The sequence below is a fragment of the Neophocaena asiaeorientalis genome, unplaced genomic scaffold (assembly GCF_003031525.2).
Source record: "Neophocaena asiaeorientalis asiaeorientalis breed wild unplaced genomic scaffold, Neophocaena_asiaeorientalis_V1.1 scaffold960, whole genome shotgun sequence".
Taxonomy (NCBI): Eukaryota; Metazoa; Chordata; class Mammalia; order Artiodactyla; family Phocoenidae; genus Neophocaena; species Neophocaena asiaeorientalis.
In genome coordinates, this window is record NW_020173498.1 from 183,157 (window position 1) to 202,898 (window position 19,742).

General features: G+C 42.8%; 1 protein-coding gene across 6 annotated transcripts in view; it reads right to left on the bottom strand.

Annotated features, from left to right (window-relative positions):
* Window positions 1–2,252: 2,252 nt before the first annotated feature.
* Window positions 2,253–19,742, bottom strand: part of GCNT2 (glucosaminyl (N-acetyl) transferase 2 (I blood group)) — a 114,191-nt gene continuing 96,701 nt past the window's right edge. For all 6 annotated transcript variants that reach the window (XM_024747564.1, XM_024747566.1, XM_024747565.1 and 3 more), the window contains 2 exons: window positions 8,431–8,523; window positions 2,253–4,565 (listed from right to left, as the gene is read on the bottom strand). In XM_024747564.1, the coding sequence (XP_024603332.1) occupies window positions 4,375–4,565; window positions 8,431–8,523 (284 nt within the window). In that variant the 3' untranslated portion in view covers window positions 2,253–4,374. The remainder of the gene's footprint in view (window positions 4,566–8,430; window positions 8,524–19,742) is intronic.

Consider the following 19,742-nt stretch of genomic DNA (forward strand, 5'->3'; position numbering starts at 1 on the left):
TGTAAATAGTGCTACTATGAACATTGGGGTGCATGTATCTCTTCAAATTAGAGTTTTCATCTTTTCTGGATATATGCCCAGGAGTGGGGTTGCTGGATCATATGGTAATTCTATTTTTATTTTATTTATTTTAAAATTTTATTTATTTATTGGCTGCGTTGGGTCTTCGTTGCTGTGTGCAGGCTTTCTCTAGTTGCAGCGAGTGGGAGCTGCTCTTCGTTGCGGTGCGTGGGCTTCTCATTGCAGTGGCTTCTCTTGTTGCAGAGCACAGGCTCTAGGTGCAGAGGCTTCAGTAGTTGTGGCACGCGGGCTCAGTAGTTGTGGCTCACAGGCTTCAGTAGCTGTGGCTCACGGGCTGTAGAGCACAGGCTCAGTAGCTGTGATGTACGGGCTTCATTGCTCCACGGCACGTGGGATCTTCCCAGACCAGGGCCAAACCCGTGTCCCCTGCATTGGCAGGAGGATTCTATCCTCCCGGACCGGGGCACGAACCTGTGTCCCCTGCATCGGCAGGAGGACTCTCAACCACTGCGCCACCAGGGAAGCCCAACTCCCCATTCTTTATGTATGGGCTCGGAAGAACGACTTCCTCCCAAAGAGTGTTGTATGGAAAAAGGGAAAAACCTCACTTTACGGTGGAGAATCCTGACAAACACTACTTAAGCCGGGTGACCGAGGCCAGCATCAGCTGTGATAAGCTAAGTCGATAGTGTGTACCCTTCATATCATGTGATGAAAGTGGTACTTTACCTCTGTGGTCTTCCTCCTCCAAACCCCCAAATTCAATCTAACCATGAGAAAAACACCAGCCAAAACCAATGGGTGGGGGGCATTTTGCAAAACCTCCAACCAGCACCCTTCAAGATTGTCAAGGTCATCAAAACAAGAAAAGCCTGAGAAACAGTCAAGGCCAGAGGAGACTGTAGAAACATACCTAAACCCAATGTGGCACTTGGATAAGATCCTGGAACAATAAAAGGATATTAGGTAAAAATTAAGGAAATCTACATAAAGTATGAATATTAGGTAACAGTGATAATGTATCAATATTGGCTCGTTAATTGTGACAAATGTATTATACTAATGTTATATATTGATTATGTTATATGGGAACTCGGTATTATCTGTAATTTTTCTGTAAAATTAAGACTATTCTAAAAGTAAAAGTTTATTTTTGAAGGGCCCACAAAAGCAAGTTGCAAAAAGATATAATTTCTATTATACATCTCTATAATCAACTCATTAAAAAAAAGCCAGTACATGTGTCTTTGTGTATATTTCCATCGTATACACAAGCACGTGTATATAACTGATGTAGAACTATAGAACTGGGTAGTCCAATAACCACTAGTCACATGTGGCTAAAAATAAGTAACATTTCCTCAGTCACACTGGCCACATTTCAAGTGCCCAGTGGCTAAACTGAGTGGTTACTATCTTGGACAGTGTAGATACAGAACATTTTCATCATTGCAGAAATTCTTTTGGACAGCACTGCCACAGGATATCACCGCACTGAAAAGACACTTAAGAATATACACCAATCAAGTGATTACTCCTGGAAAAAGGAATTCACTTTTTATTCTATATTCTTCTGTATTCTTTCTATTTTTTTTACCTATGAACTTGATTTTATCATATTTAAAATTCTTTTACTGAAGTATAGTTGATTTATGTATTCTTTCTATTCTTATGAGCATATATTTTTATTGTTTTTGTAGTTCGAAATGCTTTTCACTTTAGTTTTTAAACATTTTGCATTAAAAAAAATGGTGCATCAGATGTTGTTTAAATGAGTTATTTTCCTCAGTATTTCTGTCATTTTCCATGTGTCTGTTGGAGGCAAAATTTGTTTAGCCAAATTTAGCACTGAAAGGCTGCTCAAAAACGCTGGCATTTGACAATTGAATAATTATGATAATATTCACGTCTTTTTCCTAAATTGTACCTTGATTTTTAAAAAATAAATAAAGGAGGCAAGAGTAGAAGGCTAACTTCTTCCTTCCTCAGATTTTAAAATGGTTGTACCCAATTTAAATGAAACTGATCTTCCATTATATTCTCTTCTCTATCATTCCCAATTATTCTCCCCAACACTCCACAGAGGAAAAGCTTAATTATTTTTCAGTGGACGGGCATTTTTAGACAAGTACGTGCGTATGTATGAATGTATTTATTTGTACTTTTTAGAAAATGTTAGGAGAATTATCTTCAAATGCCAATCAAATAAAAATGCACAATGGCCCCAGAGGTGGAAAACAATATATTAATTTATTTCCAAGAAAACAACATGGAACATCATCGAAAACAAAGTTTTCAGGGCACCTCCAAGGGCTAGCAGAAATCCACTAGTCCAAACACTACACTCTTCCAATATTAAAGCACTTAAGACATAGAAGAAATGACCAACAATGGACATGTAAACATCTTCTATTCCAAAAGATTTCTTGTTCTACAAGAGAAAGATCCAGTGTAAAGCAACCCTTCTTCTCAAGTGGTGTCATGTAAGTTAGTTGGAAAAAAAAGGTATCTTCAGATTCTGCCTTTAGCTCTGGGTGTGTTCCCTACCGCTGGACTCTTCATCAACCAATACAGTTCCATCTTTTTTTTTTTCGGTAGCAGGAAAAAAGAAGGCTTTACTTCAAAGTCACTAGAAGTCATTAAATTCAAAGTCATTAAATGTGATTAACATTCAACAGGCACAATTACAGAAAAAAATAACGTTGCGTGGATTAAATGTATCATTAATTGTAGTTACTGTTGTTCGTTAGAATAAATATCAAGGAACTGGATGGAATATAAGAGTAGACTTCACGTTTTTCTGACGTGACAGGACGTTTTCTCAATATTAACACTGAGACCATTCTGGGATGCTAAGTATGGCTTTACTTCACCTTCTCTAAATGTTCCACCTCAGGAAATGAACAAAGGAGACCAATAAGAGAATCCCGATTCTCAGACAGATCTTGCGAGCTTCCCAAGAGCGTTGTGAGATTTGAAGGCCGTGAGACGTAAAGGAGCAAGCAGAACACCTACAGAACACAATCGGCTGTGGCGTCCGTCTCCTCCTTCCCTTCTCTCTTGGGAATAATCTCTGATTTAGACCTCACTTTGTAATTTCTGATATCCTGGGCCTGGTATCACAGTCTACAACCCTGCACATGAAGGTGTTAAAATACAACCACCCTGTGAGATTCTCTAGAGCAGCCTTTCCAACGTTGACGTTATTGCCAGGACTTTTAGAGTGAAAAAGCTTCTGACTTCCTTCTCCTCCTCGTCTCTGCACGTGTCTGGTGTATAATCAACACTCAGGAAATACTTATTGACCAGATACTGAATGAATGAATTGGATACATGAACGGGACGAAGTGACCAAAAGGCTCACACACATTTGAAAGCTTTTAAAAATCCAGGCACTCCTATGACCCCCAGGCATTGCAAAGCTACCCAGAGCACACTATGGACTCCTTAAAGGCTCACGGGACAGAATTTGGTCTCTGCTTTGCAGATAAGATCACTTTGGTCGGGGTGGAGAGTAGTGGCAATAAAGGAAAGTGATTTACTCTGAGATATTCAAGGCTTGAGGCTAAACCCATGCAATAGCACCTCTCTTCCAGAAATTCTTCATGCTTCAAGAACTTTTCCATGTTCTCGATGGAAAACAAGAAAGAGGGATCAGAGCACATTCTGACAAATATTCAAGAAACTGATTCCCCTGGGGGCCTTTTACTGAAGAGGCAGGCAGTGACTGCTGTCTCCAATTCTGTCTCCTGTGAATGGCTTTAAATTCTATACAGAACTTTAGACACAGGAAACTTGAAAATGCTACTGTGGAAACTCAGGAACAAGACCTAGTTCTCAGTTCTAGGAGCTCAAGTTGTAAAGGAGATCGGTCAGTTACCCAAAAGGCGATTTCTATGCCTACGTGCAGGTAAGCAAAGAGCAGGGGATATCCATCAATGTGTGTGTGGCTAGAGATCTGTTATAAAAGATTCCTTCTTCAAAGAAACCCAGTTCTTTTTCTCCTACATAGTATTATCCACAATTCTCCTCTTCATTAGAACATTTATATACGATGAAGATCAGATGCAAATCTGAGGACAGTTTATCACTGATGAGAACATTTAGCCTGACGCAGAGATGAGCCTCGAGAAACTGGCAGAGTGGCCGAAGCGCCGGCATCACTCTGCACAACCACCCTGGCAGCATATTCCACGGTGTCCAGAGAACATTTTAACATGTGATCATGTAGTCGGGTCCTGAAGCCATAACCTTGGCCCTGAGACTGTTCATATAACCCAGGCTAAGTTTTTCTCACAAAGACAAGCTCTCCTTTCCAGCTGTGATTTTCCTTCAGTCGTGAGTGGCAGTAGATCAAAAATACCAGCTGGGCTGTATTGCAATTTCACTCTGATTGAGGGTTCTTTCTCTAAGCCTCAGCTCTAGGCATTCCACAGTAAGGGGGTACGTAGTGAGCTCAAACTTGTTAGCAAAGAGGCTTGACGAATTAATCAACCACTTTAAGTCTCCGTTTCCATAGATACAAATGCCATGGACGTAGTGGCCTGTAAAGGAAGAGAACGAGAAACAGTGAAAACAGGCTTGTTTTTGAGTCAGGGGTAGTGAGCTTGCAGAATGGTCGGGTTACTGCCTAACTGCTGCGTGGCTAGCACTGTGTCAAGGGCTACAGGATTGTGATGAAACAGCGTTGCGCTGGCCCAGCCCACGAGGAAGTTAAACTTTCTACGGGGAGAGAGAGGTACAAACATGCATTTGAAGAAAATGAGAGTTAAATAATACAAAGAAGTAACACAACAGGCATCAAAATGGCCGTTCATGGACTGTATCGTGAACTTTGGATTTCATGGATGAGAAGTTCTAGAAGTGTAGAGATGGGAGAAGTCCTGATGGGCTGTATCGGTCAGGTCTCTTCTCTGAGCTCCAGCCTGGTCTAGCCAAGTGCCTACTTTATCTCTCCTCTTAGGTGAGTAATAAACCTCACCCATAGGTCAGGTCTCAAGTCCTTAATCCTCTCCAAGTCTTCCCCATCACAATCCACAGCGAGTCCATTCTTCAGTGCCCTGGGCACTTCTCCCCCTTTTTTTCACACCCCACATCCAATCTGGTAGCAATCCTGTCAGCTCAACCTTCAAAATACTAATAGAATTTGACTACTTTTCACCACCTCCACTACCTGCACCCTAGTCCAAGCCGCCTGCATCTTCCTGTCTGAATTGTTACAATAACTGGTTTCCAGCGCCTCCATTTTTGCCTGTTAGTACATTCCCAGCACAGCAGCCAGAGTGATTGTTTTAAATGTAAGCAGAAGATGTCTCTGCTGCTCAAAACCCTCTAATGGCTTTTCATCTCATTTGCAGTAAAAGCCAAATTCCTACCAATGGCATTCAAGACTCCTCAGACTCTCCTGGACTCACCTCCCACCACTTACTCATTCAGTTATAACCTTTAATAACCCTTCCCAGCTCGGTGCTTTGTGACCACCCAGAGGGGTGGGATAGGGAGGGCGGGAGGGAGGGAGATGCAAGAGGGAAGAGATATGGGAACATATGTATATGTATAACTGATTCACTTTGTTATACAGCAGAAACTAACACACCATTGTAAAGCAATTATACTCCAATAAAGATGTTTAAAAAAAAAAAACAAAAACCCTTCCACATTCACATCAGCCACACTGGCCCCCTCACTGGTCCCAAGCACCCCCAGGCATCCATCCGTGTTTGCGCTTTCTCCCCTGTACCACGTCCTTCTACCAGACAGCCTCAAGGCTCCCTCTGGTACCACCCAGGGCTCGCTTCAAGGTCAAGGTCATCTCATATGAGGCTGTCTCTGACCTCCTTCCCTTCTTTCCTGATTCATTTTCCTTTTGACACTTATTACCAAACGTGTTTGTTTGTTTATTGTCCTTCTCCCCAGACTAGAATATAAGCTCCTGAAGAGCTAGAATTTGAGACCATTGTGTTCACTTCTGTGTCCCCAGCATCTGGAACAGTGCCTGGTAAATATTAGGTGTTAAATGAATAGTTGTTGAATAAAAGGATAGAGAAGGATGAGTGGAGAGTTCACAGGTGGGTAGAATTGGGAAGCATCAGGGGGATGGATGGGAAAGCATCAGGTGGGAAAATGCCTCTGGAAAATGTAGAGATGAGAATTTTCTGCTAGAATAGAGTTTGTTGGGGAACAGGTTAAAAACAAGGAAGTTGGTACCCTTTCCAGCATTTCTTTGCATATGGTAGAACTATTATGGTTGACTGACTTAAAATAGATGAAAGTTGGGCCTCTTTTATCCCATAAAGGGGTTGGGCCTTTTTATCCCTTTCTTATGAAAGGACTGGAGAAGTTGTGTTTTTTTTTTATTTATTTTTGGCTGCGTTGGGCCTTCATTGCTGCACACCGGCTTTCTCTAGTTGTGGCGAGCAGGGGCTACTCTTCGTTGTGGTGTGCGGGCTTCTCATTGCGGTGGCTTCTCTTGTGGAGCACAGGTTCTAGGGGCACAGGCTTCAGTAGTTGTTGCACGCGGGCTTCAGTAGTTGTGGCTCGCGGGCTCTAGAGTTCAGGTTCAGTAGTTGCGGTGCACGGGCCTAGGTGCTCCGCAGCATGTGGGATCTTCCTGGACCAGGGCTCGAACCTGTGTCCCCTGCACTGGCAGGTGGATTCTTAACCGCTGCGCCACCAGGGAAGTCCCTGAAGAACTTTTTTGAATAGAAGAATCAAATGATGAAATAGATTTTAGCACGATTAATTTTGCAGAGCTTTGCAGGGTACATTAGGAACCAATCAAGAGACTACAGTAATTGTGTAAACCAGAGAGCAAATTTGTTCAAAGTTAATGGTTGCCATGAGTGGGAAAAGAAGGCTATTAGAGGCAGAGCACAGAAGGACTGACAGGACTTGGTGATTAACTCAATGTGGCTGGAAGAAAGTTCAGTAGACAGAGAAAATCACTGGAGAAAAAAGCCGGAGTTTAAGTTAAAGAATAACCGGGTAGTGGGTGGGAAGAACTCGGTACATGGGCAGCACGCCCACGCTTAAGAAATGGCAGTGAACAGGAGAGAAGATTCCAGGCTGGATCAAGTAGAGGGTGCCTAGACAGCTTGCTCTTCAGGATAGAGGCAGTAAGTACACCTTTGCTTAGGAAAAGAAACAGCAGAGAGGGAGACACTGAGAATGCAAGAGAGCAATGGGATAATTTAGGGGGATCCACACACAAATGAGACCAGATGCTGACCTTGGCTGTGAGGATAGGTAACTTTTCCTTTTGAAACAGGAAGCAACAACGAGAGAATGGGTCCAAAATGTTCTAAGATGGCGGAAAGGGATGACATGACAAAGGAATTGATAAGGAGATTTTAATCAAATATCTTCAAAGTTCTTCCTAAAGTTGAATTGATCACCTTTTGAGAGTAGAAAGGCTGATTTTTTTGTTGTTGTTGTTGGTTTTTTTTGCGGTACGTGGGCCTCTCACTGCTGTGGCTTCTCCCATCTTAGAGCACAGGCTCCGGACACGCAGGCTCAGCGGCCATGGCTCACGGGCACAGCCACTCCGCGGCATGTGGGATCCTCCCGGACCAGGGCACGAACCCGTGTCCCCTGCATCGGCAGGCAGACTCTCAACCACTGCGCCACCAGGGAAGCCCAGAAAGGCTGTTTTAACATAAGATTGGGAGCTTAAAGGTGGGCAGAAAAGCTCAAAAGGTGTACCCCGGGAAGGGTACCAGGACAATAATGACGTAAATAAAAGAATAAGTAGGCAGCCAGTACTTTGTTATGTTAGTACTTCGTTATGTTAGTCCTAGTCAACAAATACACATGCCCACCATGTACCAGGCAAGAGTTCGAATATACACCAGGACTGATGAAAAGTCTTCTTTACAAGGTTCTGTAGAAATGAAAACTACTTGTTTTCTAGCTCTTATCCACTTGGAGGGGAAACCTCTCTTGTTGCTGTCACCTGCCGTCATGCCAGAGCTGCAGCAAACACCTCCAAGCCACCTGGAAACCTGTCCGCAGGGGGAGCAGAGGCGGACATGAGGGATGGGAGTCAGTGGTAAGAACATGACATCACTTCTCATCCTGACCACTGTCTCCTCGTAACCGCTGCACGCCCAAAGGAGCAGAAAGAGGAATGAATAATAAGGAAAAGGCAGAAACTTGCGAGAAGAAAGCACCGTTACAATTTGAACCCCCCTCTACATCTCCCTAGGAAATTATAAGCTGGAGAATGTCTTTACGATACTTAGATTTACTTTTCAAGGACTGTGTCTTGAAGCTTCTTGCTACTCTGTCTAATAATTCACAGATTGGTCTAAATGAACCAGCAGGGCTCTCTGTGAGAACCCCTGTATTCCACAACCTTCATGCCAATACCAACAAGCAGTGTGGCCTCACAGTTTCAAATGAATGCCTCACCGTGGCAGCCTCCGTGTTTATCTTCCATGTCAAACCACTTTACAGCTCTGAGGTTCCCGGCCCACGATGCGTTTGGCATGGAGCCAGGAACACCTGCAATGTTGATAAAGAAGAAAAGCAGAAATGAGAACCAAGAAAGAAAGGTGTCAATTTCATCAGTTAAGCTTCCAAGTCATGTTTATTTTCTCCCAGTATATTATCTTTCGTTTCAGATTTTTCATCATTGGTACAAAACCCCACAGGCTTATGGTGCGAATAGTTGGTAGTTATGGATCTGGACTTGCCACCAGTAAAAACAATCCATTGTTTTTTTTCATAATTTGTGCCCAAGCCTGCAAGAAATGCCATTGCATGAAAACATAATGCTGATGAAGAAGCTGGAGATTTTTGGTCTCAATGCCTTTTAATTAGATTTACTTTTTAAGGGACTTCCCTGGTGGTTCAGTGGTTAAGAATCCACCTGCCAATGCAGGAGACACGGGTTTGAGACCTGGCCTGGGAAGATCCCACATTCCACAGAGCAACTAAGCTCGTGCACCACAACTACTGAGCCCCCATGCCACAACTACTGAAGCCTGTGCACCTAGAACCCGTGCTCCGCAAGAGAAGCCACCGCAATGAGAAGCCCGCGCACGGCAACGAAGAGTAGCCCCTGCTTGCCACAACTAGAGAAAGCCCGCGTGCAGCAAAGAAGACCCAATGCAGCCAAAAAATAAATAAATAAATAATAATAAATATTATTTAAAATTTACGTTAAAAAATTTTATTGGAGTATAGTTGATTTACAATGTTGTGTTAGTTTCAAGTGTACAGCAAAGTGAATCAGATATGTATTTCCATTCTTTTTCAGATTCTTTTCCCATATAGGTTATTACAGAATATTGAGTAGAATTCCCTGTGATATACAGTAGCTCCTTATTAGTTATCTATTTAATATATAGTAGTGTGTGTATGTCAATCCCAGTCTCCTAATTTATCACTTCCCCCCATGTGTCCCCTTTGGTAACCATAAGTTTAATTTTGAGATCTGTGAGTCTGTTTCTGTTTTGTAAATAAGTTCATTTGTATCATTTTTAAAATTAGATTCCACATATAAGTGATATCATATGATATTTGTATTTCTCTGTCTGACTTACTTCACTTAGTATGATAATCTCTAACTCCACTCATGTTGCTGGAAATGGCATTATTTCATTCTTTTTTATGGCTAAGTAATATTCCATTGTATATATGTACCAAGCAAGTCTTCTTTCTCCATTCCTCTGTCAATGAACATTTAGGTTGCTTCCATGTCTTGGCTATTGTAAATAGTGCAATTATCAAAAAATTTTAGGACTTCCCAGATAACATTTATCTTAAAGTGAAAGCTCAGAAAACAGGCCACTCGATGTCTTTAGTGCTAATAAGTGAGAGAGATTCCAGGGTCGCTCCTATATGAAGTTTGCAATATTAGACATATGGAACTCAAGCAATCTTTTAACACAATATCTTTTTTATACGCTAAAGTTCTTGTTGAGCATTTGGTGTTGCCAACCACTGTGCTGGGCAGTAAGGGATAGTGTAAGTGACAAGACACAATTCCTGATCATCCAGTAAAGATGATGAGCCCCCAAGCAATGGTTTTTTTTTTTTTTTGGCTGTGTTGGGCCTTCGTTGCTGTGCACGGGCTTTCTCTAGTTGCAGCGAGCGGGGGCTACTCTTCACTGCAGTGCGCAGGCTTCTCATTGCAGTGGCTTCTCTTGTTGCGGAGCACGGGCTCTAGGCACGCGGGCTCAGCAGTTGCAGCACGTGGGCTCAGTAGCTGTGGCTCCCGGGCTCTAGAGCACAGGCTCAGTAGTTGGGGCGCACAGGCTTAGTTGCTGTGCGGAGTGTGGGCTCTTCCCGGACCAGGGCGCGAACCCGTGTCCCCTGCATTGGCAGGTGGATTCTCAACCACTGTGCCACCAGGGAAGCCCAAGCGATGGGCTTTGAGCTTTGAGTTTTTCCTAGACTGGTGTGCACTGATCTACCCATCTTCTCTATTTCTTTCAGTTGTTCTTTTGACCAAAAGTTGCTGACCAATAATGCATTATCAATTAATATTTAACTCACCTTTGAACTGTAAAAAGCCTTTAAAAGGGAGAGGAGGGCATTAGGCTGCCATTCTGCTAAACCAGGGCTTCTCCATGTTGGCACTATTGACAACGTAAGCTGGACAACTCCTTGTTGTAGAATCTTCCTTTGCATTGTGTGATGTTTAGCAGCCTCTCTGGACTCCACCCACCTGATGCCAGTAATACATATCCCCCCAATTGTGACAATCAAAAATATCTTCAGATATTGCCGAATGTCCCCTGGTGGTGCAAAATTTCCCTATTTGAGAAACACTGTGCTATCTCCAATAACCTTCTCCATCTCAATAAATTTTGGATGGGTCACAGAGATTGAAGGGTCCATTTAATCACATACAGTAGGACTTCCCTGGTGGCGCAGTGGTTAAGGATCCGCCTGCCAGTGCAGGGGACACAGGTTCGAGCCCTGGTCCGGGAAGATGCCACATGCCACAGAGCAACTAAGCCCGTGTGCCACAACTACTGAGCCTGCGCTCTGGAGCCCACGAGCCACAACTACTGAACTGAAGCCCATGCACCTAGAGCTCATGCTCTGCAACAAGAGAAGCCATCGCAGTGAGAAGCCCGCACACCGCAACGAAGAGAAGCCCCAGCTCGCTGCAACTAGAAAAAAGCCCAGGCACAGCAATGAAGACCCAACGCAGCCAAAAAAAAAAAAAATGTGTTAAGAACAAAGGTATGGATACCAAGGGGGAAAGGGGTGCCTTGGGAGGAATTGGGAGACTGGGATTGACACACATACATTGTTGTTATTATGTATAAAATGGACAACTGATGGGAACATGCTGTATAGCACAGGGAACTCACCTAGTGCACTGTGGTAACCTAAATGGAAGGGAAGTCCAAAAGGGAGGGGATATCTGTATGCGTATGGCTGATACATTCTGCTATGCAGTGGAGGCTAACACAACATGGTAAAGCAACCATACTCCAATAAAACTTAGTTATAAATTTTTTTTCCTCTTTAAAAACACTAATGAAAACGTGCATTTTCAGACAGAAAAAAAGCCCTGTTCTTTTGCCCTCATGTCACATAATAATATATGAGGATTTAAATCAAGTATCGCACTAAGGTCTCCCAGCTAAAATTAAATTTTGCACAGCCTTTTCTGAAAATGGTATGAGTCATCACCCCTAAGGGCTCTCTATCAGGCAGGATTCTTTTCTTGCTGCCAAACTTGAAAAGTTTGTTTATAAATGTGGAGTACTCAAGAAAAACACTCTTTATTAAGCAATATTTCTTCCTACTGTTTTAGTTTGCATTTAATACTTTAAAAGTTACTTTACTGCTTGCCTATCCAAAAAGAAGCTTCTTTATTTTGTTCTTAGGACACATTTTTAAAGAATTTAGAATAAAACTCGCCTTGGTTAAGTTAGGGGGTGGGGAGAGGGCAGTTTGGAAAGCAAAGAGATAATCTGGCATATTGACTCATGTCAGCAAGATTAGCTGATGTGATTTTTGTGTCTGTTTTGATTAAATAACTATAGCAGAAAAGTATGAATAAAACATTGCCACGACAAAAGGTCCCTTAACCTCTTCTAAAGGACTGCATTTTTAAAAGGACAAAATATTTTTCTTTCCTTTCATTCTCATTAATATTGATCATCACAAACTCTTATTCTGAAACACATTCCATTATTCTAGAGATAAGACCATGACATTTATAATTAATGACTGTTGTCTTTTAAATAAACACATAGGGAGTTCCCCAGTGGTCCTGTGGTTAGGACTCTTGTGCTTCTGCTGCTGAGGGCCCAGGTTCAATCCCTGGTCCGGGAACTAAGATCCCACAAGCTGCATGGCATGGCCAAAAAAAAAAAACAAACAAAAAAACCGCCCATGCATGACACCTATTAACCTCCTGCTAATAAAATTACAAACCTCAACTTCTATACTTTCTAATTGATGATAAATCTCAAACATGTTTATTTAAATACTATTCATGTTGTGCTTTAAAAATCACACTTGTAAGAGCAGAAGTAGGGAGAGGGACAAACACAGACAATGTTGAATTCTACTTTGGTTTTTTTTGTTGTTGCTTTTTGTCTTTTTTTGCAAAGAGCCCGTGAGGCACAGCCATATCCGGCAGGAATGGGAATAGACCCTTGCTTCTGAAATGTGGTTCTTGGACTGAGAGCTTCAATATCACCTGGAAGTTTGTTAGAAATGTAGCATCTCGGGCCCCGCCCAGATCTCCTGCACCAGAATCAGCATCTCCACAAGGTCCCCAGAAGATTTCTGCGCACAATCAAGCCGGGGCTACAGTCGACACTGCCAAGGACTCAGCTTCATTTCCTCCTCTCCCGGATGTCCTCCCCTCAGCCTTCATCAAGTTTCCAGGTAGCTTCTCATCTTCCTATTCTCACTCAAATTCTGCTCTTATGAAGGAATCTGGTACTTACATCCTAGTGCCCTCTGCTGAGAATACAGTTGACCCCTGAACAACACGGGTTTGAACTGCGAGGGTCCATTCATATGCGGATTTTTCTCAGTAGTAAATACTACAGTCTTTTGCAATAGGAGGTTGGTTGAATCCATGGATGCGGAACCTTGGATTCAGAGTAACCTTGGATACAGGGGAACCTCAGATACAGACACACAGGAAACTGGGATACAGAGGGCCAGCTATAAGTTATACTCGGATTTTCGGGAGTCTGCCCCCCGACCTCTGCGTTGTTCAAGGGTCAACTGTTTATGCATTTGAACCTCGAGATCACCTCCTTGAAGACAATCAGCCCACCTGCTGTTGGGACAAAGCTGAGTTGGGTGGAGGGCCAGTTGTCAGGGCGCCTTTGACTTCACAGCATTGGGCTCAGCATTCGGAGATACTGATCAACCTTAAAGGGATGGGTGAGTGTGGTACGCAAGGGATGTGCCATCGCCTTAGGCTACAATGCTGATGGTGAGGACCGCTTAGCTGTGTGTGGACCAGACAGGCCTGGTTGCTACCTTGGCTTCCCAGTAGGCCACCATACTTGAAGGTATAATAACGTCCTACTTCTCATATCGAAAAATATTTCTTTTACCCTCTTAGCAAGGGCCAACCCATTTCAGTTTGCCCTACAGCAACTGCCTAGGTGGCCACCAATCATCGATTCTCCACATCTGTCCTGCCTTGCACAACTAGTTTAGGGACAGATCAAACACTCAGCAAGACTCTGGTGACAGCTCTATTCGAATACTTTGTAGGTATCCCTTGCTTATTATTTTGAGCAGATGATGGCAAGCGAAAGATCGAACGGCCTGAATATACAGTGTGACCACTATTCAGTAAGCAGTTCAATCTGTCTTAGGTTAAAACATACATGGAAACCTCAAAGCTACTGATCCCATTCCTTGTGCCAACGTCCAGTTGCTCCTTTCACTCCCATAAAAACATCTACTATGGGGCTTCCCTTGTGGCACAGTGGTTAAGAATCCACCTGTCAACGCAGGGGACACGGGTTCGAGCCCTGGTCTGGGAAGATCCCACATGCCGCGGAGCAACTAAGCCCGTGCGCCACAACTACTGAGCCTGCGTGCCACAACTACGGAGCCAGCTCTCTAGACCCCGTGCTCCGCAACAAGAGAAGCCACCGCAATGAGAAGCCCGAGCACCGCAACGAAGAGTAGCCCCCGCTCGCCGCAACTGGAGAAAGCCGGCGCGCAGCAACGAAGACCCAATGCAAACAAAAAAAAAAAACCTACTGAAATGATCCACTAATGGGATATCCCACGATACATATTATATATACTATATATTTTTTAAATACTGGACCAGGTGATTGTGTTATTATTGTTGCTGTTATAATTACGATTATGATTATTGTTTGTCAGGAGGGTAGTTACGGGGTCTGTGGGTAGACGTCTACCTCAAACCACAAGTCTCCTAGGAAGCATCTATTTTGCCTTATTTTTAGGACGGGGCAAAAAGGACACTAATCGTATCAGAGAAAACATTTTAAACTATAAAATCCAATTCTCTCATTTGCTCTTCAGAGATTTATTTAAACAAAAGATTTGAGATAGTGTTTACAGAGAAAGCAGGAATGTTTTCTTGGGGCTTAGCCTTTATTGGACAAATAACTGCATTTGTTGAATAAACGAATGTGTTTCTTTGAAACGCAAGTTTTATTTGTATTGACTTGAGTTTCTCCTTATTGTTCTTACACAGCGTGGTCCTCATTTTGGGAAACACATATGTGGTAACAAATCCCAGCACCTGCTTATTATTTAAGCTCAGATGCATAATTCTTAGCTTGCTAAATAAGCAAGCATTTTGGTTTTAAATGTCAAAAGTCAATGCTGGTGTCAGTGTACTGAAAGAGGTTTTCTCACAACTTCGTGGTGGTGCAGGAAATGGGCACAACTCTGGAAAATCAATTTAGAAAAGGAGGAGAAGCCACTATAATCACCAATTCCCTCTGGCCTTTTAAGCCACTAGTTTTACAATAAGCTAAGGAAATAACTTTTTCAATGTGAAAATCTGTACATGAAGGTGTTCGTTATGGTATTATTTCTGCATAAAGACTACCATCAGAGGCTCTGAAGTCGGACAGCTGACATGTATGGAAAAGCATTTCTTCTACCCTCTTAGCAAGGGCCAACCCTTTTCAGTTTGCCCTACAGCAATTGCCTGGGTAGCCAACAGTCATCTGTTCTCCACATCTGTCCTCTCTGGTACAGCTGGCATAGGGAGGAGATAAAACACTCCACAAGACGGGAACACTCAACAAATCCCAGTGTGGGACCTAACAGTTACGGTAATCTCTTTAAGACATCACGTATCAATACTAATCTTCAAAACCTCACAGGGTGGGAAGGGTAAGCTGGGACGAAGTGAGAGAGTGGCATGGACATATATACACTACCAACTGTAAAATAGCTAGCTAGTGGGAAGCAGCTGCATAGCACAGGGAGATCAGCTCCGTGCTTTGTGACCACCTAGAGGGGTGGGATAGGGAGGGTGGGAGGGAGACGCAAGAGGGAGGGGATATGGGGATATATGTATGCATATAGCTGATTCATTTTGTTATACAGCAGAAACTCACACACCATTGTAAAGCAATTACACTCTAATAAAGATGTTAAAAGAAACCTCACAGGGTTTTGTTAGTGTTAAATAAGATAATGTATGTGCTGTGTTTAGCATAGTGCCTGGCAGGCTTAACTAAACAAATGGTTGAAAGTATAATCGTTCCATTAAAATCACGGGGGCGGAGTAGCTGTGGAAGAGACTACTTTTTTACTCTAACCTAAAGCAAGTTTCTCAGCCTCCGCACTACTGGCATTTAGACTGGATGATTCTTTGCCGCGGAGACTGTCCTGTGCGCTGTACTGTGTTGGGTTGTCCAGAAAGTTCATTCGGGTTTTTCCGCAACATCTTTAGCGAACCAACAGGATGTTTAAACAGCATCCCTGGCCTTCACCCACGAGATGCCAGTGGCATCTACACCTGCCCCCCACCCTGAACCCCAAGTTGTGACAACCAAAAGTGTTTCCAGATATTGCCAAATGTCCTCTGGGGAGCAAAACTGCCCCTGGTTTGAGGTGATTTTTTTTTTTTTTAAACATCTTTATTGGGGTATAATTGCTTTACAATGGTGTGTTAGTTTCTGCTTTATAACAAAGTGAATCAGCTATACATATACATATGTTCCCATATGTCTTCCCTCTTGCGTCTCCCTCCCTCCCACTCTCCCTATCCCACCCCTCCAGGCTGTCACAAAGCACCGAGCTAATATCCCTGTGCCATGCGGCTGCTTCCCACTAGCTATCTACCTTACTACGTTTCTTAGTGTGTATATGTCCATGACTCTCTCTCGCCCTGTCAAAGCTCACCCTTCCCCCTCCCCATATCCTCAAGTCCGTTCTCCAGTAGGTCTGCGTCTTTATTCCTGTTGTACCCCTGAGGTCATTTTTAGAAATAAAAAGGTACATTTGTTTCCGCTTACCAATGGTTCATTAATCACTTAGGATTTTTAACACATGAAAGGTGTTAAAGTGATCCTCTCTCGTTTCCTGTGGATGTTTTTTAGAATTCTGTAGTCCCTGAGATCATGACCTCTCAGTGTTCACCTCTGATAATTGCCAACAAATTAACTATGGTTGTAAAAGGAAAAAATGAAATGAGGAAAAGAAGAGAAACCTAGCATTTTACACTGGAAGGGATTTTAGAAATTTTCATGTTTTAATATTTTAATATGTTAATTTTAATATGTTAAATTTTCATGTTTTAATATTTTAATATGTTAATATGTTCATTGCCAAGTTGTGCAAAACCAGAGCCTAGAACATTTAAGTGAATTGCCTAGGAGTATGAACATGCTAAATTACCTGTCGATTTTGTTTCAAGATAATTTATTCACTCATTCAAACAGTTTCCTTGAGGGCCTCCTATGTTCCACAGGAGATGCTGGGGGTAAAGCCACAAATTAGATGCTCTGGGAGCTTTTGGCCCAGAGTATCCAGAAGGGTTTATATTTATCGATATTGATTTACTGATACCGATATTTTGGGCTAGCATATCCAGAAAGGTTTATCTGTGCTGATATTTTAATTTTTTTACTTTTATTGATGTATAGTTGAGTTACAGTGCTATATTAGTTTCAGGTGCATAGCCATAGCACAGTGATTCAGTTATATTCCTCCACCTTCGTGATGAATCCCAAGACTTACGTTCATCCCTTCCAGCTAGAACTGTTGAAATTTTGTGCAGTACGGGAGCCCCCAGCCAATTCCAATCTATATCGGCGGCTCTGCAAGTCTTACCTGGCTTTAAAAAACAAAAAAACAATTATAAAGATATTTAAAAGGAATTTTTCTTTTAACTTCGATCAATAGTGGTGAAGCACAGAAATCCAATTCTTGTGCCCCCTTCCAGAATGAATCAGAAACTCTGGGGACAGGACACAGCAGATTTTATTTCTAGAAGACATTCATTTTAACAAGGCTTTAGAAAAGCCTCCATCAAAAGGTAGATGGGTAGGGACTTCCCTGGTGGCACAGTGGTTAAGAATCCACCTGCCAATGCAGGGGACACCAGGGTTCGAACCCTGGTCCGGGAAGATCCCACATGCCGGGGAGCAACTAAGCCCATGCACCACAACTACTGAGCCTGCGCTCTACAGCCTGCTTGCCACAACTACTGAGCCCACGTGCCACAACTACTGAAGCCCACGGGCCTACAGCCCATGCTCCACAACAAGAGAAGCCACCACAATGAGAAGCCTGCGCACCACAACGAAGAGTAGCCCCCGCTCGCTGCAACCAGAGAAGTCGGTGCACAGCAACGAAGACCCAACGCAGCCAAAAATAAATAAATAAAATTAAAAAAAAAGAAAACCAAAAAAGTAGATGGGTAGGGACTTCTCCAGTTGCCCGGTGGTTAAGACTCCGTGCTCCCAATGCAGGGGGCCCAGGTTTGATCCCTGGTCAGGGAACTAGATCCTGCAATCTTGAATGATGCGGAGAGTGTGATGAGCTCAAAGTATTGCCTAGGAAGCAACACCACAGTCATTGTTTGGAGGTAAAAATGGCTTGAGGATCTGAGAAGAGCACAGAACTCCACCCCTCCCGTGGCTGCCCTACAATTATATTAACAGAGAATGAAAAGAATTTTAAAAAAATCAAACTTTAAGAACTATTTCTCTTCTACAAAGTATTGCTTCCAGGGGCGCAGAGCGAGTTCCTGAACTCTAGCTCTCTGAGAATAAACTTGGATAAATGATTTGTCTTTCAGCATCTTCTCTCTGTACTTTGTTTTGAAGAGTTTGGTCTGTGTGGGTACACGTTGTACTTTTTAATACGCCAAAGCGAAATAAGTTTCCTTTCATCTGATTTGCTTGTCTTTAGTGCAAAATTATGCTAATTCAATGTAGAAAAGAAATACTGAAATGAAGAGCAATTGGGTTCATTTATATGCACTATTCTGTGTCATTATTTCTCTAGTTCTGTTCAAGGAGCCCTGATCATTCTTTTTTTCTTTGTAACTTTCCTCAAGTTATTCTGTTTTCTTGAGACTGTGAAGTTTTTGTGAGTCAAGTATGAGACAATAGCAAATTCATGATGATGATGTCTCATGAAAGTCTGAGATTGAGTGGCCACATTTAAAGGAGTGGGCCTTTTATTTCAAGGTTCATGAAAGCACCTGGAAGAAAAAACTCACACGGTAGCGTCTGCCCACTGTTGGTTGGCAAACCACTCACTCCGAGGTGGTAAGAGTATCCGATGGGGGAGCTTTGTCAGGCAGGGCTGACTTCTGGCATGAACAGGAGGGGAGTACTCTCCTGTTAGACTTTCATCAGACATTCCAGAAATACCGTAATGTCTTTGATAGATCTATCCTCAGACAAGCAGCCAGATAACTAGCAAATACTCTGGACATGGTTGAGCAAAAGGGGAAGGAAAGGAGGAAGAAGAGGAAGAAAGGAAGAAAGACAGAATTTGAAGTCATGTTTTCAAACTTCAGAATATATCAAAGCTTTCTGGAGTGCTTAAAATAAAGACTGTTGGGTTCTAGTCTCAGAGTTTCTTTTTTCTTTGTTTATAAGTTGAGGTACAATTGCCATATAACATCATATTAGTTTCAGGTGTACAATATAATGATTTGATACTTGTATGTACTGCAAAATGATCACCACCGTAAGTCCAGTTAGCAACGAACTGGTTTTCAGTTGAGTACCAACTGTTTTCCGATCTACCGGCCGTTCTTCAAGCCTTACCCGGCTTTTCATGACACCATTTTCCTTTGCGGGCGCTGCCCTAGTTCAGCTGCTTGACATCATGGCTCACCAAGACTATTTCAATTGTCTACAAACCAGTCTCTCTGCCTCCAGTCTGCCCGATTTGTTGGCAATACCAGCAAATGGCTTTTTCTATGATTAGCGTTGACCCTATTGCCTTCCTATTTGGGGGATGCGGGATCACTTTGAACCGTTTGCCCTGTGTCTGCTTCTTCAAGCCACTTTGAGATGTCTATCCACCAATCACTCACCCTCCGACAAACAAAAGCAAATTCAGACTTACCATCCCAAACCCCTTCTGCTGGTGTCCATTCCACCTCTTCCTAGAATTCCAGCTCCCCACTCCACTTCTCATTTTGCATTGCTGCTTCCGCTTCCCGGGACCCAGTTTAAAGTTATCTCTTCCCTCAAAAACTTGTGTATAAACTGGCACTTTTTTCTTTTGCTTCAGACTGTCACTAACCAATTCCCCAGCTA